The 19,984-nt window shown below is 55.6% G+C and overlaps 1 protein-coding gene and 1 pseudogene across 1 annotated transcript; one reads left to right on the forward strand and one right to left on the reverse strand.

Annotated features, from left to right (window-relative positions):
- LOC121166446 overlaps positions 1-19,984 on the reverse strand; it is a 1,182,205-nt pseudogene that overhangs the window by 1,077,943 nt on the left and 84,278 nt on the right.
- Positions 653-11,610, forward strand: LOC121166427. Its single transcript, XM_040995523.1, has 7 exons — positions 653-2,405; positions 2,709-2,863; positions 5,990-6,081; positions 6,163-6,249; positions 8,795-8,860; positions 10,353-10,481; positions 11,552-11,610. The coding sequence occupies exons 1-7, from the start codon at positions 747-749 to the stop codon at positions 11,608-11,610; spliced, it is 2,247 nt and encodes a 748-aa protein (XP_040851457.1). The 5' UTR covers positions 653-746.

A 19,984-nucleotide genomic window follows, 5' to 3' on the forward strand; every position in this document is an offset into this window, starting at 1 on the left:
ACATCCACAGACTGCTAAAACTGGGAATTCTCATTCCTTGCCGGTCACCGTGGAACACTCCTCTCCTACCAGTGCAGAAGCCGGGGACAAATGACTATAGGCCCATCCAAGACCTAAGAGAAATAAATAGTCATGTAGAAGACATACACCCCACTGTGCCAAATCCTTATAACCTTCTCAGCTCCTTGCCTCCCTCCCATGTGTGGTATAGTGTCCTGGATTTAAAGGATGCTTTCTTTTGTTTAAGACTGAGCCCGGCGAGCCAACCTTTATTTGCTTTTGAATGGAGAGATCCAGAACATGGAGTAAGTGGGCAACTGACTTGGACTCGATTGCCACAAGGCTTCAAAAATTCCCCCACCATCTTTGATGAGGCCCTACATCAAGACTTGGTGGCATTCAGATTAAGTAACCCCAATCTGACTCTCCTCCAATATGTAGATGATCTCTTACTGGCAGCACCTACCAGGGAGGCCTGCCTAGAAGGGACAAGGGCCCTGTTACGTGAATTGGGAGCCCTAGGATATCGGGCATCTGCCAAGAAAGCCCAGATATGCAGAGAGGAGGTAACCTACCTAGGATATATCATAAAGGGAGGAAAAAGATGGTTAACTGAAGCCAGGAAAGCTGCGGTGGCGTCTATACCAGTCCCAAGGAACTCCCGGCAGGTACGTGAGTTTCTGGGAACGGCAGGATTCTGCCGGCTGTGGATACCTGGGTTTGCGGAGCTGGCCGCTCCCTTGTACATGTTAACGAAGGAAAAAAACTCCTTCATCTGGGGAAAAGAACAACAACGGGCTTTTGATTGCATTAAAGAGGCCCTCCTAACGGCACCGGCCCTGGGACTGCCTGATGTCACAAAACCATTCACACTGTATGTGGATGAGGCCAAAGGAATTGCAAAAGGAGTATTGACTCAGTCCCTAGGCCCTTGGAGACGACCGGTTGCCTACCTTTCAAAGAAACTAGATCCAGTGGCCTCAGGGTGGCCCCCTTGCCTGCGCATGGTAGCAGCTATTGCGACCCTGCTCAGGGACGCAAACAAACTAACCCTGGGACAGAAAGTCACAATAATAGCTCCACATGCTGTGGAGTCGGTTGTCCGCCAACCGCCAGACAGGTGGCTTTCAAACGCCCGCATGACTCACTACCAGGCTTTGCTCTTAGCTCCTGAACGCATTACTTTTGGACCAGTTGCTACGCTCAATCCCGCTTCCCTATTGCCGGAGCCGGGAACGGCCAAGGATGCCCCCCATGACTGCTCCCAGATTCTGGCCGAAGTTCATGGGACTCGTGAAGATCTAACTGACCAGCCTCTACCAGATGCGGAGGTAACCTGGTTCACAGATGGCAGCAGCTATGTCACCGAAGGAACTCGGCGGGCAGGAGCAGCAGTGGTGAGTAACAATGACTCCATAGTCTGGGCCAGTGCCCTAGAGCCAGGGACGTCGGCCCAGCGAGCTGAACTAATAGCCCTCACAAAGGCTCTAGAACTGGCGGCGGGAAAAGTAGCAAACATCTATACTGACAGTAGGTATGCTTTTGCTACGGCCCATGTGCACGGTGAGATTTATCGCAGAAGGGGCCTCTTAACTTCAGGAGGACGAGAAATAAAGAACAAGCAAGAGATAATAAACCTCTTGAGGGCACTATTCCTTCCAAAAAGACTGAGCATTATTCATTGTCCGGGCCACCAAAAAGGAACAGATCCAGTAGCTAGAGGAAATAGACTGGCAGACCAGACTGCAAAAACTGTTGCCACTGAGCCAATCTCAGCCCTACCCCTGGAAATAAACTCAAAAATGGGACCCGAAGAGACCAGGCAAAACACAGATGACATAGTCTGCAACTGGGGAGTTCCATTTAAATATACTGATAATGACAGAACTCTCATTAAAGAACTCGAAGGGGAATGGGATGCTAAGTGCAAAGCATGGAAAAAAGGAGACAAGGTCATCCTGCCCTATCGCATAGCTACTGAAATCATTGAACACCTCCACCGCCTCACTCATTTGAGCCGGAGAAAAATGCACGCTCTACTTGCAAATGAAAAATGCCCGTTTATAACTCCTGACCTGCAGTTTCTTACTCAAATTACAGTGGACCAATGCAAGCCTTGTGCCCAGGTAAACGCAGGGCGACTAAAACTCCCCCAAGGAGCCCGTGCCCGAGGACACCGACCGGGAATACAATGGGAAATAGACTTTACTGAAGTAAAACCGGGACTGTATGGTTATAAATATCTCTTAGTTTTTGTAGACACCTTTTCAGGCTGGGTAGAAGCCTACCCCACGAAGAATGAAACGGCCACGACAGTCGTTAAAAAACTCCTTGAAGAAATTTTTCCCCGGTACGGATTGCCGCAAGTATTAGGGTCAGATAACGGTCCCGCTTTCGCCTCCCAGGTAAGTCAGGGGGTGGCCAAGAGTTTGGGGATCAATTGGAAACTACATTGTGCTTATCGACCCCAGAGTTCAGGCCAGGTAGAAAGAATGAATAGAACTCTAAAAGAGACCTTGACTAAATTAGCCCTAGAGACTGGCGGAAAAGACTGGGTACGACTCCTCCCTATGGCCCTTTTTCGAGTGCGCAACACTCCTGCATATCATGGGCTGACTCCCTTTGAAATATTATATGGAAGCCCACCACCGGCATCCTCTTTCTGTGATTTTGATCCTACCATGTTCCCCCATCCACCCTCGTTACAGGCGCATCTCCAGGCTCTCAGAGCAGTGAGAGAGTACATCTGGAAACCGCTTGCAGAGGCCTACAAGGACAAAGACATTCCACCGTGCCCTCACCCGTTCAAGGAAGGAGACCAGGTGTATGTCCGGAGACACCAGGCAAAAACCTTGGAACCACGGTGGAAAGGACCCTTTACCGTCCTACTGACTACTCCAACCGCCCTGAAAGTCGACGGAATTGCTGCCTGGGTACATGCCTCCCACGTGAAGCACGCCAAGGATCAGCCAGCAACAGGGACTACAGGGACTGACCAGGAACCAGAATGGAAACTTCAACGAACCCCAAATCCTCTAAAGATAAGACTGACTCGTGCTTAAAAATGTACTTTTTGACTTTGCTATCTCTTCCATGTTCATTGTCAGATTATAACCCACATACCCCCCATAAAATTACCTGGAAAATCAGTAGTTTGGAAATAGGAACAGTCATAAATAGCACTCAAGTCATTGGACCGGTTGATGTTACCTTCCCCAAACTATATTTTGATCTATGTGACCTAGTTGGAGGAGCATGGGAGACTCCCGGTTTTCCCTATTCAGGAACTAGTAGCCGGAACGCGTATGGCTGTGAGAATGTACTGGGACGGTTACACACCAGAGCCAGACCTTTTTACGTTTGTCCGGGGAGTGACCGTAGCAAAGCCAAAATCAAGCAGTGTAGGGGGGCCGAAGAAGGATACTGTGCTAGTTGGGGTTGTGAAACTACCGGGACAGTGTATTGGCTCACTGAATCAACTGACCTCATCTCAGTCAAGAGGGAAAATATTCCAGGGTATTCAGGGACAGGGCCCTGGATTTGCGGCCAGGGTCACTGGAAACAAAACTGCGGACCATGCTTTGATAGTGTGACTAGAAGAACGGGGAGCACCCCAGGTGGCAGATGCAATCCTTTAGTTATTTCTTTCACCTCGGCCGGAGAAAAAGCTGACTGGACTAAGACGAGAGTATGGGGATTGCGGCTCTACAGAGAAGGGTGGGACGCATTTACTCTGTTCACTATCTCCCGCCAAATAGAGCCCTTAGCCACCCAGTCTATTGGCCCAAATCATGTCCTGCCTGCCTTCCGCGGGCCGTCAGGACAACAGCCTCAACATCCTATAAGGCCATTTTTCAACCACACAGTAGCTCCACAAACTAGCACGCCGGCCTCCCCCACTATAGTGCCGAAAAGCACGGGAGAAAGACTCATAAATCTAGTTAAAGGAGCCTTTCTAGCCCTTAACTCTTCAGATCCCGAAAGAGCCAGGGACTGCTGGCTATGCCTCAACCCCAGTCCACCTTATTATGAAGGAATAGCCACAATAGCAAACTTAACAAACTCCAGTAGCCCATCTCCAGTCTGCAGCACCATGGGGCACGAACTGACACTTACTGATGTCAGTGGGACAGGTCTATGTATAGGAAAAAATTCAATAAAATCTAGACTATGTAACCAGAGTTTAAATGTCCCCATAGGAAATTATTATCTGACACCACCTAATGGAATCTATTGGGCATGCAACACTGGTCTGACCCCTTGTATCTCGGCACAGGTTCTTAACGTCACCAAAGACTTCTGTGTGCTTGTTCAATTGTGGCCAAGAATAACGTACCTTCCGTCTGAGACTGTTCTAGCTGCCTATGAACATCCAGGGAGGGCCAAGCGAGAGCCTGTCTCTATTACTCTAGCCGTGTTACTAGGTACAGGAGGAATAGCCGCTGGCATAGCCACCGGAACAACTGCTCTGTCGAGAACAGACTATTACCAAGGACTACACCAGGCTATGAATGAAGACCTACAGGCCTTAGAACAGTCAGTCAGAGGACTAAAAGAGTCTCTTACCTCTCTGTCTGAAGTAGTGTTGCAAAACAGGAGAGGACTAGATTTGCTATTGTTAAAAGAAGGAGGATTGTGTGCCGCCTTAAAGGAAGAGTGTTGTTTCTATGCTGACCAAACTGGAAGTGTGACTGAGACTTTAGATCGACTCAGAGACAGATTAAATAAAAGACAGAAAGAATTGTCAGCCCAACAAGGATGGTTTGAAAACATGTTCTCTCAATCACCCTGGCTAACCACTCTCATCTCTGCTATAACAGGACCTTTAATATTGTTATTACTCCTTTTAACTATAGGACCTTGCATTATTAATCGTTTATTACAGTTCATAAAAGAAAGATTGTCAATAATTCAAGCCTTTGTATTAACCAGCCAATATCAGCCTGTACAAGAAAATGCCTGCTAATGCTTATATTTTAAGATAAAAATATGTCCTAAAAGAAAAGGGGGGAATGTAAGAGCTTAGAATAACCGCTTGATTTTGCTTCTGTATATTGCTTTCTGCTGAGCAAGAGTAGAGCCATGTTGGAATAAATATAGAAAAGTTATTTCATGAAGCAAGTAAAAGTTTCAGTTTCCCAGACATGAACAAGGCAGCTGCAGGAATAAAAGAGATAAGGTAGCAAGGCCGGAGCAGCAAGGCCAACACAAGAATGTAGTGGATAAGAAAGGGAGGCACAACAGTCTGAGAAAGTGCAGACTGTTATGCCAAGCCAAGGGAGCCCTGGCGCTGTCTAATCTTAAAGTAAAATGCTAGCTGTTATGCGAAGTTTGCGGTTTTGTCCTTTAAAAAGGTGCTTTAACCTGCTTGGGGCGCGCAGAGTCCTGGGTGCCTCCAGATTATTCTGTTGCCCATTCGCGAATGCTCAATAAAATCCTCATGCTTATTGCAGCCTCTGCTTTGTGACTTGTCTTGCCGAACGGAGTGGCTCCCCTTCCACGGGGTTGGACTCTCCCCGAGTCTGACAGAAGGAGACGGCTCCCAAGGCCTGGTGCCCGGCGCCCACGTGGGAGATCCAGGTGGAATTCCAGGCTCCTGGCTCTGGCTCGGTGGTCTGCTGCGGCGTCGGGAATAAACCGCTGGATTGAAGATCCCTCTCCTGCTCGCTCTTGCTCTCTCTAACTGTGCCTTTCAAACAGACGCCCGTGACTGTCCACAGCCCTGTGCCACAAGTTCCCAATAGTAAGAATGCCTCTCCCGCGAGCCCAGCCCTCTCCGGCCCTTGGTATGAGCCCAGGCACGTGCGGATTTTCATCCCATCCCCCAACATCTGACCATGTGGGAACCTTGCCCTGACCTTCCTTGTTGACACTGAAGTTGTTGTCTCTTTTCAAAATTGGCTCTGTCACTACAGTGTGAGGATTTTAATATATTCTAGATGAAACACCTTCCGTGCATCTTCCTGCACTCCCCACGTCCCTCCTTCAGGAGCCGTCACAGGCTGCAGGAGGCGGTTCCTGCCCCGTGGAAGGCACAGCCGCAGATCCCCGACAGCGCTCTGCTCTCACTCAGGCCAGCACGTGAGGCCCTCAGGCTGCTGTCACAAGGCACGGGCACCTTACGCTGAGGGTCCCCTCCTCGGCTGACCCTCCCCTCCACAGGCCGGGCTCAAAGCCTACACATGGGTTTGCATCTGCACGACTCGCCAGGGAAGTGGAGCTACAGGGAGAAGAAAATGGCCAGTGAGAGTAAGTGGGGGTCTTTAGTAAAGGGGCCCGAGGTAGCTTCCGGAAACAGTGGAAAGTTCTATGCATCGGCTGGGGAAGAACCGGCAGACCCGCACCCTGCCACGGGCGGAGCTCACTGTTACGTGAACGGCAGCTCGCTCAGCGCTTGTCAAAGCCAGGAGGCTGTTTCTCCTTCGCGCCTTCTGCCTGCTGTCCTTGCCTCTTCCTCCACCCAGGCTGCACAGCTCATTGTGATGGGAGGTTTTGCCTCGCTCCAGCTGGGCTCACAGCTCTTTGTCCCGCTGCACGTGCCGCCCTTGGCAACATGATCACAGGTGGCCTCAGCCCCAGGAAGGTGGCCCCAGCCCCAGGAAGGTGGCCCCAGCCCCAGGAAGGTGACCCCAGCCCCAGGAAGGTGGCCTCAGCCCCAGGAAGGTGACCCCAGCCCCAGGAAGGTGGCCTCAGCCCCAGGAAGGTGGCCGTGGCCGGTCTCCCTCCCCGACTTCCCAGAGCGACAACAACAGGTGCTGGCCTCTTTGGGGTGGCCCTGTGTCACCAGGTCAGTCCCAACATGTCTCGTCTCCCACCAGGCCTCGCCGCCTGTGGCTTTAATTACGCCGTGTCTGCCTAGACTATGGGTCTCGTCGCTTGTATGCGTTTGTCCGAGTTAATTGGAATGAAGTTCATACGCATGGCACATGCTTGGAATACCATTCATTAAATTTTAATCATTTGACACCAGTATTGAATTGTTTGAAATCTGTTTCTGCCCTCAGCACCGCTCCTCGGTCATGCCCGTCTGCCCACGTTTGCGCCCGCGGAGTGATCGGGCTGGGCTCCCTCCTGCGCATGCTCCTTCTTGTTGCTTAGGATCGCTGATGTTTATCAATTTCATTGGTTTTGTTGCGAGTAAGTTCCTTTTGTTTTCAACTTTTTATTTATCAGAGAGACAGAAGGGGGAGGGAGTGAAGAGGGAGAGGAACGCGGTAGAGGGGAGAAGGCATGCCCGTCCCGTCGGCTGGCCTGTCCCCCACTGCCCGCAGCAGCCAGGCTCTGGAACCGGGATCCTGGACTCCGTGTGCCTCTCCCAGGACCGGCAGGGACCACAGGACTCGAGCTCCACATGCTGCCCATGGAGAGGAAGATCAGAAGAGAACGGGGCGAGGAAGAGGAGCTGGGACTTGACCAGGCTCTGGGACACGGCTGGGAGGCATCCCGAGGAGCGCCTTGGCCACGCGGGAACTCCCGCACCGGCACGGTCCCCACGTCTTCCTGCCTCCCTGCCCCATCTGTGTCGTCCTCGTGGCCGCCATCGTGGCCCGAGCTCTTTGTTGGCGAGCCTGGCCCCAGTAGTCGCCCTCCGGGACCCTCACGGTGCCTCCGCACTGGGCCCTGGCCTCGGGGCTTCGTGGAGCAACGTGGAAGGTGTGCGGGGCTGGCCCTTGCTCACGGCTCTCTGTCCCGAGATGGGCCTGCAGGAGGAAGGCCACACCACATCAGCTCTCCCACCCTCCCACTGACCACAGGCCCCCGAGTCCAGCCATGGCGCCCAGGACCCAGGCCGTGGGAAGCCGCATATGGGACCGGCTAGTTCCGCCCGAGGCCGATGCCTGACACGTTGTCTGTCACATCGCTCTCCGTCGTTCTGAGCTAATCCTCAGCTGCGGACTTCCCTTCGAGGGCTGCCGTGCTGGACGCCACGGGGCTGGGCACGGAGTGTGCGCGGACAGCAGCACTGCCAGCCTCTGATGGCGAGGTAAAGGGGCCCCTGCTGCCGCCTGCTCCCAGGCAGCTGCTTGTGCCCCAGCTGCCAGCTCCGCGCTCTGCAAGGGCAGCCCGAGCCACGGGCTAAAGCAGACCGCCACTTTCTTCTGACGCACGAGGTCATCGCATTTGATAAATGTTGCAGCAACTGTGGGGTTAAAGAAATGCCGCTTCAACACCTTCCCGAACAAAAGGGCAGGCAACGGGGCAGGAGACCGTTCGTGTCTCTAGCACTGAAATGTTGCCCTGTGGGCCTGGCACCATGTGCAGTAGACTAAGCTTCTGCCTACAGTGCCAGCATCCCACATGGACATGAGTTCAAACCCTGGCCACTCCACTTCTGATCCAGTTCTCTGTAACATGCCCGGGACAGCAGCAGAAGCTGGCTCAAGCCTTGGATTCCCACTCCCATGGGAGACCCGAAAGAAGCTCCTGCCTTCTGGCTTCAGATTGGCTCAGCTCCAGCCACTGCAGCCATCTGCGGAGTGAACCAGTGGATGAAACGTCTCTCTCTCTGTAAATGTGACTTTCATATAAAGATAAACAATGCTTTAAAAATATATCCTGCCTGATGGCCAGCAGGAAGTCGGTCAGCACTGGTTTGCCGGAACAAGCGCAGGCGCAGGACTCACAGTGCTAATTAGGCCCGAGGCTGCCTGTTCTACTCAGGATGCAGGACTTCCCACGAGCCTTTGTCTTGCTGATGGTGAGAAAGAGAAGGAAATGCATTATCAACTTGCTACGATTGCTGCTGCCAGTTCTCGTCTCCTTCTGTGTCTGGGTGATGCTCTGTCGTCCTCAGGCTTCTGTGACTGCATGAGTGTGAAAAAGTGTGGGCGTGTGGGCGTGAGCCTCTGTGAACACGAGTGTGAGAGACAGCATTTCTGTGTTAATGTACTGAGTGTGTAGAACTACAGTGTCAGAGCATGCTGTGTGTGAATGTGTGTGTGCGTGTACAGTGTGATCATGGTGTGTGTGAGTGCACAGTGTGACGTGTGTGTGAGTGTACAGTGTGACATGGTGTGTGTGTGAGTGTACAGTGTGACATGGTGTGTGTGAGTGTACAGTGTGACATGGTGTGTGTGTGAGTGTACAGTGTGACATGGTGTGTGTGTGAGTGTACAGTGTGACATGGTGTGTGTGAGTGTACAGTGTGACATGGTGTGTGTGAGTGTACAGTGTGACATGGTGTGTGTGTGAGTGTATAGTGTGACATGGTGTGTGTGAGTGTACAGTGTGACATGGTGTGTGTGAGTGTACAGTGTGACATGGTGTGTGTGAGGGAGTGTGTCCTGTGACCCTGGTCTGTTCCCTGTGTGTGAGCCCGTGTGTCCTCTCCTGGCCCTTTGTTTCACGCGTGAGTCAGTCCCCCCAGCAGCCTTGCTGATTGGAGCGATTTTTCCTTCACACCTGGGAGGCTCAAGGCACAGGTTCCCCCTTTGGTCACACATACCTGGGCACAGCTACAGGAAGGCCTTGCAGCAAAGCAGTGCAAACCCCAGGTATACCGCAGTCCCCGCCCGTAAGGGTTCTGAGGTGTCCTTCCCTGGGAGACGCCATGTAGGACAGAGGCCAGCACTCCCCTCCCCAAAGTACCTCCACTCCCCCAGCCCCAGGGAAGCCAGCAGCTCAGCACCCAGCAGGGCTCCCCAGGGCCAGGCAGGGCCAGGAAACACCAGGCAGTGCCAGGCAGGGCCAGGAAACACCAGGCAGTGCCAGGCAGGGCCAGGCAGCTACGGGCTCGCGGCCCTGACCTCAGACACCCAGACCTTCCGCAGCACAGGCTCCTGGTCACAGACACATTGAGCGAGGACAGAGCGGGTCTCCCTACAACCAGCCGAGGCTGTGGAGCCCCAGCCCGATGCTTTCCAACATCCCTCCGTTACTGCCCAGTTCCCCTCCAAACCCCGCTGCGGCCTGCTGCTGCGGCTAGGAGCCCGGTGCGGGTGCGAGGGCAGAGCAGAGGGAGACACTGGGAGGCCTTCAGCCAAACCAGGGCTGGCTGGAGAGAAGCGGCCTTAGGAAGTGCAAGCCGGGGCCAAGGAGGGACGTAGCAGTGGCCTGGCCAGTGTCCCCAGTCCTGTCCGTGGGGTGTGGAGACATTGAGCGTGCGGCCGACAGCCACACTGAATACAGAAACCCACTTCTGTCCAAGCTCAGAAAACAAATGGCTTAGACGTTCTGGCCACTTCGTGCCACAGGGACAGGTCGCCATGCCGGGCTGAGTCCCCGGGCCTGGAAGCCACTGGACTCGCTGGACAAGCCCCAGGCAAGAAGCTCTCTCCTGCTGCTCCTCTCTGACCACGGCCATCACCCTTACGGCAGCTGGGTCCCTCCTGTCCCTTGGTCCCGTGTTCCAGGGCCTGCACTCTCCTCCCACGTGGAGGAGTTGAAGGAGCTGAGCCTGGACGCGACCCCGCAGCAGGGGTCCTCACTAGAATCCGACGAGAGACCTGACAAGTGGGCCGCTGATGCTGTCACCTGCTCACGTGCGTACCTGCTGACCTGAATCCTATACTTCCTGGCTTGTTTCGCCCTGCCCACCTGCACTCAGAGGCAGGTGCAGGCTTCTGGTCACAGCCTTGGTCCTGCCACCAGGCCACCTGCCCTTTCCATCAGAGTGAAGCCTCTCCTGACCTGAACCCACGGCTGCTCTTACTGGGCCCCAAGTGCGTGGCTCCGAGGACACGTTAGCTCAAGGACTCGCAGGGGGCTCTTCTGGCTCGCTGGTGTCCTCAGCCCGGGGAGCAGCCACTTCCCCTGCTGCCCGCGGGCTTGCCGGGAGCAGCATACCCACCTCCCTTGGGCACCCGACCACCAGTTGGATGGTTTCTCCTGGCTCCGAGTGCTGGGGTCTGAGATGAGGCGTGGTGAGGACTCACTTCAGCTCGCCTCCTTGCTGGGTGCCGGGCCACCCCCCAGGCCTGTCTGTAGCAGGACACTTGGCTCGGTCATTAGGTCTCCACCCTGATGGGCTCCCGTTGGCCCCATCACTAAGCACCGTGGGTGTGGCTGTGCAATTATTTCTGAAGCATTGTGTCCAGCCCACAGCCCCAGGGTGGCACTCACCATTCCTTGGTGGGTGAGGCCAGGGCTCACGCTGGTCAGCCCAGCACCATTCCTTCTCGCTGTCACGAACCATGTGACCCAAGCCCCAGCAAAGGACAGTCCTTGCAGGAGAGGCCCAAAGTCAGGGTGCCCTCAGGGCCGGTCCTTCCCAGGCTGTGTGTGTGGTGAGGGGACACACTCCCCTGCCTTGTCCCCCGCTCCTGGCAGGTGTCCAGGAACCTTTAACGTCCTTCGGCTGGCAGGTGCACCACTCTGCCTTCATCTTCACTAGGTGTCCTCCTGACGCAGGCGCATATGCCCACTGCCTTCCCATGACGACCTTGTCTCACACCGTTCCTGCCACATTCTCTGCTTTCCAAATCAGACCTCATCCCAGGACAGTGAGCGACTGAGGCTGCGACTCACAAACACTGGGGACACGATTCACCCCATGCGGCCCTGGGCTCCAGAGGCTGGCCCCTGAGTGCGTGACCTTCTCTGATGTCCCCAGCTCCAAGCCAGGGCAGCCTGTCCATGCGACTGCCTCTGTCGCTGCCCCGGTCCTCGTAGCAGGTACAGCCACCATGAACTCAGGTGACAAAAAAGTGGGGGTGTCCCTGCTCCAGTGACCCCCGCTGCCCTGGGGAAACCCCATTCAAGTGCCCTCACTGCCCCCTCCTCAGACCCTGTTCAGGAGGGACTCGGCTCCACTGGGAAGTCCCCAGGTCCCTGCCATACCTCTGCGCAGCCCCACAGTGGCTCCGAAGCCTCAGCCGGGGTGGCCCACAGTCCCGGGGCCGCAGCGTGAGAGAAGTTGGAGCCCTCCAGGATTCGCTGTCCACTGCGGGGGGGACTCTTCCCTCTGTGCCCTCGTGGTGCTTTGTCCGCCGTTCACACATTTCTCTGATGTGTCAATTCACTGTCATCTCACTGTGCTGAGCAGGCTCCACCTGAGACCGGACCGACCCCCCAGGAAGGCGAAGACGCACCTTCGCGTGTTGAACCGAATGGAACGGAATGGAACGGAGAGCGGTCGGAGCTCCCAGGCTGCATCCCGCGTGGCCTCAGCAGTGTGTCACTTGCAAACACGAGCGGCCTCTCGTAAATGTCCCACAGTGGCAGAAGAGGATCTTTGCCCTCTTCCGTCAGCTGCTGGACGTAACGAGGACTTGCCAGATGAACGGGGCAGTCGCAGAGATCGACTGGGCCCGGCTCCGGTTCGGCCTGACCTCCGACTCCTGTGCGAGCCCTCCCCCCAGGAGTCACCCCGGAGCTGCCCGGCGCGTGCTCCCTGCCAGCTCAGACGGGCTCTCTGCCCCAGGCGCCTTAGCACACATCTGCAGTGCTGTCCGAGTCCACGTCCTCCTGCTGCCTGCTGGCTCCCACCTCCATCCACCGCCTCTCCCCTCTCCCCATCCTTCTGTTCTCTTCAGATGTTACCTCTCTACAGAAGGAGAGCTTCCATCCACAGAATCACTCCCCAAATGGCCACACTGGCCAGGGCTAGACCAGGCGAGAGCCACGAGTTTCATCAGAGTCTCCCAGGTGGATGCGGGGGCCCAAGCATCGAAGCCATTGTCCCCTGGTCTCCCAGGTGCACTAGCAGGGAGCTGGACCAGAAGTGGAGCAGCAGGGGCTCAAACCGGTGCCCATACAGGATGCCAGCTCTGTAGATGGCAGCTGAGCCCACTATGCCACAGTGCCACCCCCACATCGTTCACCCACACGAACCATACTGCGTCCTGATGAGGTGTCCCAAGGCCAGTCGCTCGGTACCCGTGCTTTGTGTCCAGACAGTTGCTGACACGACCTGTAGATGCAGCGAGCTGGGAGTGCGGATGCCAGGGTTGCTTGGCCATTGAGTAGAGGCCAAGGTCCCCAGGCAATCCCTGGCGCTGTCCGGATGATCAGCGCTGGCACTGGCTCTCTTCCCAGGTCTCCCATCACCAAGCTGGACCACAGCAGGCCAGAGGCAGCACTTCACATCCTGGTCTTGCAGAGACTCTGTCCCCAGAGGACCCAGTCCCTGAAGACGACTCCTCTCCCAGGCCCCCTGCCCCGCTCCCCCTCCCCCGGCTGCAGGGGCCGCACGCAGGGCCCTCCATCTGCCGGCTTCTCCCCAGCCCTGCGTGCACAGGGCGGCGGCAGAACACCACCCGAGCGCTGGCTCACCAGCCCCGCTTGTTTCCTCTTTCCCCAGCAGAAGCCCGTCTACCCTTCAGTGCTTTTACATCCTTTATTAAGTGAGAACTCAGTCTATTTGATTTATAATTGAAAATCATAAACTATAGCATTCACCTACTGTTTCTGTGTTTCCGTGCACTGGCGAGGCGCTACAAGGCCATTTCATCACTCAGCCTGGTAATTGGCATGAACCCACATCAAGATGCGCCGTGGCAATCCCCGAGGCCCACTCGCGAGCTGATGCAATGCTGTGAGCCTGAGAGCAGAAATTTAGCAAAAATATTATTCCGTGCTGACTTACTCTCTAACTCGGGCTTCGTACAAGGTACTGGAGCACAAGGCCACTTCATTAGTGGGGGTTGAAGGAGGAGCGCTGGGCCCGGTCGGGAGACCAGCTGCCCCTGACGGGCACTCTGCCCAGCCCCCTCCCAGGCCCATCTGTGTGTGTCCTCACAGAGTCAGTGTGGTTGTAATACCTGACCACGCCCAGCTGGCTGCCGTCCACCCTGGCCAGTGTCTGGCAGGAACCTGGTTAGCAGGCCTGGAAAGAGGAGACAGGGCCTTTCTCTCGTCCTGTCTTTCTGGTTCTCTGTCCACTGGCACCTGAGCCTGGCTCCCGAGCTGCAAGTCCCGACTCATCCATGTGCATCGGGGTGCAGCTCAGTCTCTCCCCCAGCAGGTCCTTTGGTAACCTCAACCCTTTCACTCTAGCTCAGAGCAGGCTCGGCCGGGGCCTCCTGCACCACCATCTCCAAGCCCCAAGGGCACCCTGGACACGTGTGAGCTGGACTGAGCAGGGCCTCAGTCCTAGGGGCTGAGACACGGCTTCCCATCAGGGGCACACAGACACGGCCTCCCGTCGGACTCCCAGACGCCATTAAGTCACCAGGACAGAAGCTGGCAGAGCTGCCGAGACAAGAGCCAGGGGTGCAGCTCTGCCCACTGTCAGTCCCAAAGCCTGATGCGGGCAGGCTGGGGCAGAGCGGGGTGAGGAAGCCACAGGGAGTCTTCCTGCAGTGTTGAGGCGACAGCAGGCCTGGGCTTCTGCCTGTCCTTTGTTTTTTTTTTTTGAGTTTACTTTTTTTTTTTTTTTTATTGTTGCTTACATTGTATTATGTAGTACAGTTTTATAGGCGCTGGGGATTCCCCCCACCCCTCCCATACCCCTCCCCCCATGGTGGATTCCTCCACCTTGTTGCATAACCATAGTTCAAGTTCAGTTGAGATTCATTCCTTGCAAACACATGCCTAGCATAAAGTTCAGCATCTTATTGTCCAGATAAGTTCAGTGGCCTCTTGGGGAGACCTTCTATGGTCTGAAGATAGGTCTAACAGAGTAAAGATCCGGTCAGTTAAAAGCCCCAACAAGGCCTCAGTATCAATATACAACATTATGGAATTAATTGACATAGTATTGGGTAAACAATATGTTAAAAATAATGCAAGTTCCATTCTTCGAAACATCTGGGTTGAGACAGTATCAATGACAGGTTCAAAAAATAACAAACAACCATACAAAAATTACAGGTTAAATCAAGGCAAACATGTGGTATCTAATCTTTTGGGATTCACTCATTTCCCTTAGCATTATAGTTTCCAGTTGTGCCCATTTAGCCACAAAGAACTGCATTTTGTTTTTTTTAATAGCTGAGTAGTATTCCATGGAGTAGATGAACCAAAGCTTTCTTATCCAATCTTCTGCTGATGGGCATTTCGGTTGCTTCCATGTTTTTGCAATTACTGATTGTGCTGCTATGAACATAGGGATGCATGTTGGTTTGTCGTAAACGACAGCAGGCCTGGGCTTCTGCCTGTCCTTTGTATGATTGGCTATTGTGTGACACCTGCGGGCCAGGTCTCGCTTGGCCACTACAACAAGTCGCAAATGTTTTATCTTAAAGCTTGGCATGTGGCGAGTTGGCTCCGGTGGTTTACAGTTGATGGGTGGGTGGGAGGCCCATCCCGTGGCACCACCACTACAAAGCAGGGTGTCACCCAGCACTGTTGTCAGCTGGGCGGCGCCTCTCCTGGCTGCGACACACAGCTGCCCCCTCCAAGCCTGCCCCCGGCCGTCCCGTCCTCTCCCTGCGGTCTCGCGCCAAGCGAGTCTTTGTCGTTTTAACGGAGTCTGGTGGCCTTCTCTTATGAATCCTAACTTTGGAATTATTTGCACAACAGTTCAGATACCTCTATTTTTTTTTTCCTTCTGAAAATTGTACAGCTTTTGTTTTGCATCTCAGTTTGTGGTACTTTGAGAGCTAAGTCTGGTGTGAAGTGTGAAGCCAGCGTCTTGGCTGATGGATACCCAGTTGTCCCAGCGCTGCCTGCTGAACATGCTTCCCCTTTCGCTCTCTCAGCAAGGCCCCTGTGGGCTCCCTGCTCTGTCTGTCCGCACCCTCCACCCTCTTTAATTCAGACATCCGTCCCTTCTCCAGGCCCTGCCAACTCAAATTGATTCTTCTCCCTAAAAGTCGTTTTAGCTAGCTCTTCTCATATCTTTGGTTTTCTAGAGATGGCTTTGGATCCGGTTGTGTCTACAAAAGAGTAAATCCAGCTGGTATTTTTGTTGAAATTGCTTGAAAGCTGCAGGTCCGTCGGGGCAGGTGTGGCGTCTGGCTTGATGGAGAGCTCCCGTCGGTAAACAGAGCAGCAGGCAGTGTACTCAGGCCTCGGGACGCCTGCCCCAGCGACTGCTTCTCCTCTCCACACCTGGGACCGGAAGCAGAGCCTTCCTCTGGGCACGGCCCCTGCTATTAAGTGGCATGGTTGGTGCAAATGCTGCTTCCTGCCTGCCCATTGCTGATCCTGGCGAGAGAGGCTGTGTTCATTTCTGGGATGTCTCTGTGCCCTGATCCTTGCTGAACTCGCCTGTCCTAGCCAACTTTTCAAGTTGCTTAGAATTCTCCAAGTTCACCAGTCCTAGCCGTTCGGAAACAATGCTTTCTTTTCCTCCTTTCCGAGCTGTGTGTCCTTTGTGTTTTCCTGCTTGGCTGTCCGCACTGCCCAGGGCCAGTGATGCCGTGCTCACCGGAGTGGTGGAACCGTGCATCCTTGTCCTGTCTTGATCTTAGAAAGTGCTAGTATTTTCAGAAGTGTGGAGTCAGCTATGGATTCTGGAGATGCCCCTTACCATATTAACGGCATTTTGTATTCCTCTAGTTTCTGGCAGTTGTATTATTCAGGGAGCTGAATTCTGTCCAATATTTTGCGGCAAATATGTATGTGATTGGTCGTTGTCCTCCACATGGGGGTTCATATTGATTCATTTTTGAATATTGAGCAACTATAGTTATATTCCTGGCCTCAGCTTGCCACACTTTGGTCCCTGTGTGTGAAGGATGCCTTCGGAGTCTTCTGCTCCCACACTGGCTAGCTCTTCAGCAGGACCGCTTGGCTTCAGAACCAAATGAGAGTGACCCCTTCACGTCAGTGCCAGGGGGACTGCAACTTCTGCGCGGAGGGAGTCATCTCCCTTGTTGCAAGCAAGGTGACTGGGCTGGAGGAGCCCACGGGCCCCAGGCTCATGCAGCAGGCGGGTGCCTGCTGGGCCCAATCTGCACAATCCTGTCACTGGCAGCTGTGGGGACGGGGCAGCCAAGTGCGGTACAGGGCGGGGGGACCAGGTCCTGCAGCCTGGACACTCAGCCCTGGCAGTGCTCGCTGCTCAGCTCTCACGAGGTCCTGCCGCTGAGCAGATGCAATTGTCACACGCCAGGCACCTAGCGCAGGGAGTGGAGCTCCCCCTGCCCCCTCCCTGCTCTCTGCATCCCAAAACAGAGGGCAGGCTTTCATGCAGGCAGAGGAATCTTGGCTCAGCTTGTGCCCCTACTGTGTGTGGAGCTGAGCCTGGGACAGCCAAGGACACGCTGAGAGCAGGACGGGTGGCCACTGCTCGGGAGGTGGAAGCAAACAGCACTGAGGGCAGACGGGCAGGCGAGGTCTGGAAGCCCCAGAAGCCGCTCACGCGCAGCCCCTTCTCTCCACTGTGCAGGCAGATAGCTATGCCACAGGCATGGGGCAGCTGGAGGGGCTCAGGAAACAGTCCCTGCTGACACACGTCCCAGCGGGCCGCACGCCAAGGCCTCTGGCTCCAGGGCAGGCTGGCCCAGCGCAGATGTGGTCCGCGCAGGTTTAAATACTGTGGTAAAACCAACAAACAGATGGAATTAAGTGTGATTCTCAGAAATCGCCCAGACACACGCTGCAGGCACGCAGCACGGGCTCCCGGATGAGCTGCAGGCATGCGGCACGGGCTCCCGGATGAGCAGGTCAGGCTGGGCACAGCCGCCCGCCACGTGCATTCCTCCATGAACACACTTGACCTTGGCCCCCAGCACACAACGAGCCCGACGAGCTGGAGTCCACCTCGCTCTAAAGCTGAGGACCTGCTCAGTGAAGATGAATTTCAATAAAGCCGCTCATGAGACGCAACAGGTCCCAAACACCATCATTTCAGTAAGTGGCCGACATGACAAAAGTGATGGTGCCGTTCTGTGGTCCCCTGCAGGTGAGCCTGAGATCAGAGGGGCGCGCGTTGCACAGCAGCTCCCCCATGGCCCGCAAGCACGGGTAGCTGGCACACGGCTCTGAAGCCCAGGGTGGGGGAGAGAAGAGGAGCCAGCACCCGGTTCATGGCTGGTCTGATCTCAGGAGTCTGGACTGTTCCAATGAGCCAACCCTAAGAATGTGTACAAGAACCCCAAAGTAAGCAGACAGAAGAGCGGGAAGGAGCAACCTGGGCGCCCAAGGAAGAGGAGGTGGGAGAGGCCCTGGAGCAGGGTGTGCTGTGCAGGCTGCCAGGAAGCAGAGGCCCAGGCGCATGTGCGAAGGAGCGGATGGAGGCCAGGTACTTGACCACCCTGGGTGTTCAAGCACAGACAGGCACAGGTACCCAGGAAGCAAACAGGACACTCAGGACAGGAAGTTGAACTCACTTAAAGTACCACTAGCAGCAGAACAGAAACGGGAAGAGAAGACAGGAAAGCAGGACCGGTCCGTGCCACAGGAGCCACGTGCATGCCACCTGGACCATGCCACAGGAGCCACATGCCACCTGCCACCAGTGCCACAGGAGCCATGTGCATGCCACCTGAGCCAGGCCGTGCCACAGGCCAGTGCCACAGGAGCCACAGGAGCGTGCATGCCACCTGAGCTGGACCCATGCCAGGCCACGTGCCACAGCATGCCACAGGAGCCATGCATGCCATGAGCTGCTGCCATGCCATGAGCCACCTGAGCCGGACCAGGCCATGCCACAGGAGCCACGTGCCATGTGCATGCCACCTGAGCTGGACTAGCCATGCCACAGGAGCCATGCCACCTGAGCTGCCAGGCCATGCCACAGAGCCATGCCATGCATGCCACCTGAGCTGGACAGGCCATGCCACAGCCTGAGCCACCAGGCCATGCCACAGGAGCCACATGCCATGTGCATGCCTGAGCTGGAGGCTGCCACCATGAGCCAGGCCATGCCACAGGAGCCATGCCATGTGCATGCCCTGAGCTGGACAGGAGCCACTGAGCTGCCATGCCAGGAGCCACGTGCCATGTGCATGCCACCTGAGCTGGACTAGGCCATGCCACAGAAACCACGTGCATGCCACCTGAGCCGGACCAGGCCATGCCACAGGAGCCACGTGCCATGTGCATGCCACCTGAGCTGGACTAGCCATGCCACAGGAGCCACACCACCTGAGCCAGGCCATGCCACAGGAGCCACATGCCATGTGCATGCCACCTGAGCTGGACCAGGCCATGCCACCACAGGAGCCACCAGGCCATGTGAGCCTGCCACCTGAGCTGGACCAGGCACCACAGCCACTGAGCCGGGCCAGGCCATGCCACAGGAGCCATGTGCATGCCATCTGAGCTGGACCACAGGAGCCACACCACCTGAGCCGGGCCAGGCAGTATCCCAGGGCCCAAGCACACACTACCTCAGAGCCCTGTCATTGGGTGAGAGGGCAGAGCTGTAAGTGTGACAGGGAGGGAGAGCGTCGCAACCATAGTCCACTTTCCCGTCCTCATCCCCCCAGGCCTCCTGCCTACGGAGCCGCTCCCGCAGGAACAGCTCTGCCCATCCCTGCAGGTGCTCCCTGGATCTGCCAGCTCCTCCTTTTGGGGGGCAGCAAGGCGTCTAGCTAAGAGTGCTGCAGGGTGGAGGGGACCCCAAGGAGGCTGTGAAGCACCGGCCATGGCTCGCCCCCAGGTTGACTGCAGGGCTGACGAGGGCCCACACCACGATGTGGCTGTTCTAGAGGCTTTTAGTAACGAGCTTAGTGGTTGCCATGGAAACCACCGTGCATCTTTAGCGTCTCCCAGGGGGTAGACGTAACATCCGGTGGAACTTTGACCAGAGTCTGTCGCCTCTTCCGCGGGTGTCCCGGGTAGTGAGGCATGACGGGCCCGAGCACATGGCTGTGGTTGCCCCCAGCTCTGCCACACGGCCACCCTGGGGAGGCAGGCACAGCCACCTGTCAGGCACCAGCCTGTGGCACCTCAGAAGCATGGCCCCCAGACTGTCCTCACTGTCTGGGCAGCCATCGTGGGATTCCTTGTGACAAAGATCCCAGGGCCCAAAGACAGAGCCTGGAAGATTCCAGAACAAGAGGTGGGCATATATTCACAGTTGCCAGGGGAGGGATCGACCCAAACATGCCCTGACAGACCAACGGACAGGCAGGGCACGGCACGCACAAGCAGTGCCATTGGCTTGGGTCGTGGGGAGGAGGGACTCCCAAGCATGCTGCCAGCGGGGTGA

Source organism: Ochotona curzoniae, unplaced genomic scaffold, assembly GCF_017591425.1.
Source record: "Ochotona curzoniae isolate NIBS_2020 unplaced genomic scaffold, NIBS_Ocur_1.0 patch14, whole genome shotgun sequence".
Classification (NCBI taxonomy): domain Eukaryota; kingdom Metazoa; phylum Chordata; class Mammalia; order Lagomorpha; family Ochotonidae; genus Ochotona; species Ochotona curzoniae.

Bases quoted from the DNA above. Each gene is read 5' to 3' on its own strand.
- LOC121166427 (XM_040995523.1), top strand. From the start codon at position 747: ATGTTAACGAAGGAAAAAAACTCCTTCATCTGGGGAAAAGAACAACAA. The intron at 2,406-2,708 runs GTAAGTCAGGGG...CCCTCGTTACAG, and splicing joins GTCCCGCTTTCGCCTCCCAG to GCGCATCTCCAGGCTCTCAG. The intron at 8,861-10,352 runs GTGAGAGACAGC...CCCGTGTTCCAG, and splicing joins GAGCCTCTGTGAACACGAGT to GGCCTGCACTCTCCTCCCAC.